Consider the following 3793-nt stretch of genomic DNA (forward strand, 5'->3'; position numbering starts at 1 on the left):
CTGTTAGAAATCAGTTTTAATTTAATGTAGATAAACTTTAGCTTGGGTGTGTCTAAAAGTCATTTTATTGTTTAATTAAAAGAAGTTTATGACAATCAGAGCAATGGAAACTTTTAACTATGAGTAAAAGATAAATCTTAGAACATGGAAGAGTTCGAAAATAAAACTCTAACAAAATGTAACTATGATCTATACACGATAAAAAAATTGCTATAAAGAGACCCTTTTGTGATTTTATATGTACTTATTGCTGACCAGGACATTTCTTATGCATCATAAACATTTGCAGGTACGTTAGCAGCAGAAATGAGAAGCAGCTAATGAATGCCGATAGTGGGGATGCAACAAAGGGTTGTTACCCTGAAACAAAGGGTTGTGACCCTAAAGCAACAACTGCAAATAATCTCCCAATTATTCCATGTGGCCTCATAGCTTGGAGTTTGTTCAATGATACTTACCACTTCTCCAGAGGAAACGCATCGCTGACAGTGAACAGGAAAAATATTTCGTGGAAAAGTGACCGTGAACATAAATATGGAAAAAATGTTTTTCCCAACAATTTTCAGAATGGAACTCTGATTGGCGGTGGTACTCTCAATTCATCAATCCCTGTAAGTGGTATCCTTTACAAAGTAGGCTGGCTGGTTGACTGATTGCGTTTGAAGGGTTAGCAAATATTAGGCTATATTTGTCTGATTGTTTATAGCATTGCAAAGAATACCATCCAATTCCACCCGAAGGATTCACCAGTCTGGAAACTTATGCCTTTAATTGGCTGGTTGGTAATAACTGACATTATCATGCAAGGTATTTAATGTTATTTATGAAGTTCATATTAGGTTTTATTTTTGGACATTATGCCATGCAATTTATCTAATGTTTCAGATTTACTGATGCAGGTAAAAGTACGAGTTGTTTAATGCATGTAAAAGTATTTGTTGTATGTCAAAATAAACTGCTGTAAATATTAAATCTCGAACCATAAACTTTATTTTTATATAAGAACAAAATAATAACAACAACACTAAAATAACAAGATATATGAAATCACTTACAACACTAACCTAAACAAAACATTAAAACATTAAATTTATATTGCCATCTCTGTTATTGGTAATGGAAGGAAGCATTACCGTTGCTGACTTACTGCTTCGTTTGGATGAACATGGCAGTTAAGTGAGCAAGAGGATCTTATGGTGTGGATGCGACCAGCAGCATTTGCAACCTTCAGGAAGCTGTATGGACGGATTGAGGAGGACCTCAAAGAAAATGATAACATTACAGTGAATTTATTTAATAATTATAATACTTATACTTTTAATGGCACTAAGAAGGTTGTACTTTCTACAACGAATTCTCTCGGAGGGAAGAACAACTTTCTGGGGATAGCTTATCTCAGTGTGGGAGGTCTGTGCATCTTTTTGGCTATAGTCTTCTTCCTGGTGCATATCAAGAAGCCAAGGTGCGTGATTTTACTGGGCGGTATAGTTAATGCGAGTCAATTAATGTTGGGTACATGTAGGCATAAATGGGTTTGGCCTAGTATTGAACACTGCATGTTTTCTTTATAGATAGTCGTTCAATTTTAGGATCTCATTTAGTTAGGATTGATGAAGAATAAATTTAATTTAATTTTTTTATAGTATTTTGAAATTTAATAAATAAAAGTGAAATCAATATTTTTTGACTGGGATTTTTATTTATCTAATTCCAAAATCTTTTTATTTACTTTTATGTACTCTAGCCATTCCTTTTCAGATTCATCAGTTTTTGCCTCTGTCCCTATGATGGGTTGTCAGTCCACCCAAAGGTTAGACAAACAGATCAAAATCTACACACAGTTTAACTAGAAGAAAAAAACCAGCAATATGGATATTTTTTTTGTTTTCAGATAAAAAATAATTAATCTTTTCATTAATAAAAAAGAGATAGTAAATATTATATTTTTTTCATTTTTATTTATCTTTTTATTACTTTTTATGATCATCCAAAATTTATCTTATTTCTATTACAGCTTTCTATGATCATCCAAAATTTATCTTATTTCTATTACAACTTTTTCCATCTGTTCAAAAATTGTCCCATTTTACTGATCAAAACATGTCCCAACTAATTGTTTTCTTTTAGTTCATCAAACATACATATCCTTTTACATATATTTGTGTCTTTATATTCAGAATCCTCGTTCTTTGGATTGACACCTACTAGTAGTTGATGCTACTAGCATTAATTAACTTTCCTGGATCAAATTCATTGAAAAAGAACTTACCTAAATCCTTTGCTATCCCTCTTTTGGATAACAGATCAGCCAACCAGTTTTGTTCCGGATAAATATGTTGGAATTGAATACTCTGAAACTTGCTTACCGGTGTTCTGATTCTCTTCATCCAGTTGTTTAATATCCGTGAACAGAAGTTTGTGGAGTCTTTCATCCAATCAATAATACCTTTGGCATCTCCGAATATCTGTATCTTTTCATGTCTAAGCCACTTTGCAGCAATTAAGACTCCCTATAATGCTGAGATCTCTGCCTTATTATTCATTCCCTGCCCTCTCTCCCATCAAATGTGTTAGTATCTACCAGGTCCCATGACGATTACTTCTCCACATCCACATTGTCTCCTTTTACTGGCTCCATCAAAGAATCTGACTGGATATGATTGCCATTGTTCCTTATAGTTGCATGTCCAGATTCTGTTTATCTTCATAGTTGATCCCATTTCATTATAAAGAAAGATAACTTTGATGATGTCTTCCCGACCTTCCTTAGTTTCTATTCATAGACCAGGGCATTTCTATTTCTCCAAGTTATCTTTTGTATTGTTGTACCACGCTTGAATACAAGAAATTAGAGAAACGTGATTGCCCACCAGATTGGATAGAAGTAAATGTACAATACACTCCGACCATAAAATCCCTCGTTTTTGTAAATTATTCCATGTCAAAATTCTATCATTTACTGCAAGCCAACAGAAGCTTCTAATTTTATAAGGGATATTCCCTTTCCAAATATTCTTAGACCAACCATGATGCACATAATATAAAAAGTAAACACATTTAACAACTTGATGCAGATTAGATTACAATCGTAGAGCTGCCCAGTATTGAGAAGATGCCGTGCTTCTTTCAATTTTTGTTGAACAATAACTGGCATGATAAGGAAGCTCATGTTGATTATTTTTCTTCGCAGGCCTTTGGGTGATCCTGCATACTTATCATGGAACAAAAACAACCCAGAGGAACGGTCAAGTTGACGAAGTTATTGTAGTTCTCTCGCCTGTATCCTTCATATTTAAAATATGCATGGCATGCATATATGCTTTGGGCAACTCTATGAACATAGAGACAATAGATGCGTGGGGCACGTCTTTGAACATAGAAACAACAGAATCTGTTGCTTGAGTTTTGCCAGGTTTGTCTGGGTAAATCTGTTGTTTCTACGGCCATAAAGATGCCCAAAGCATATATGCAGGTCATTAAGTTTCAAATATGAAAGCTGTAAAGTTTATGGATTTGAAATTTTGTATTCAATTCATACATATTGAAAAGGTTAGTTACAGCAAATCCTTAACGTTTTCTAGGTGTAGAATTCATAGATATGTTTGAATCTGTGATATATTGAAACAAAAGGCAACTCTATGCTCTGGCTAAGTTTATCTTAGGTTTTTGGTAGGCGATGTATCCGTGACTAAGTACACATTGGTTGGTAATGGTTGAATTATTAAAAGCGAAAATATTGTCATTGTTATTTTAAAAATTATTGGTGAGGCAGGGGATTGTGATTGGAAAAAGC

The 3793-nt window shown here is 33.8% G+C and overlaps 1 protein-coding gene across 1 annotated transcript; it reads left to right on the forward strand.

The window, feature by feature from the left end:
• Positions 1–295: 295 nt before the first annotated feature.
• On the forward strand, positions 296–3485 carry LOC149227358 (ALA-interacting subunit 3-like). Its single transcript, XM_089375487.1, has 2 exons — positions 296–1462; positions 3191–3485. The coding sequence occupies exons 1-2, from the start codon at positions 1194–1196 to the stop codon at positions 3252–3254; spliced, it is 333 nt and encodes a 110-aa protein (XP_089231613.1). The 5' UTR covers positions 296–1193; the 3' UTR covers positions 3255–3485.
• The last annotated feature ends 308 nt before the right edge of the window (positions 3486–3793 follow it).

This window comes from Pinus tabuliformis, chromosome J (assembly GCF_031772625.1).
Source record: "Pinus tabuliformis cultivar Carrire ecotype Pingquan chromosome J, CPIR1, whole genome shotgun sequence".
In the NCBI taxonomy this organism is placed as follows: Eukaryota; Viridiplantae; Streptophyta; class Pinopsida; order Pinales; family Pinaceae; genus Pinus; species Pinus tabuliformis.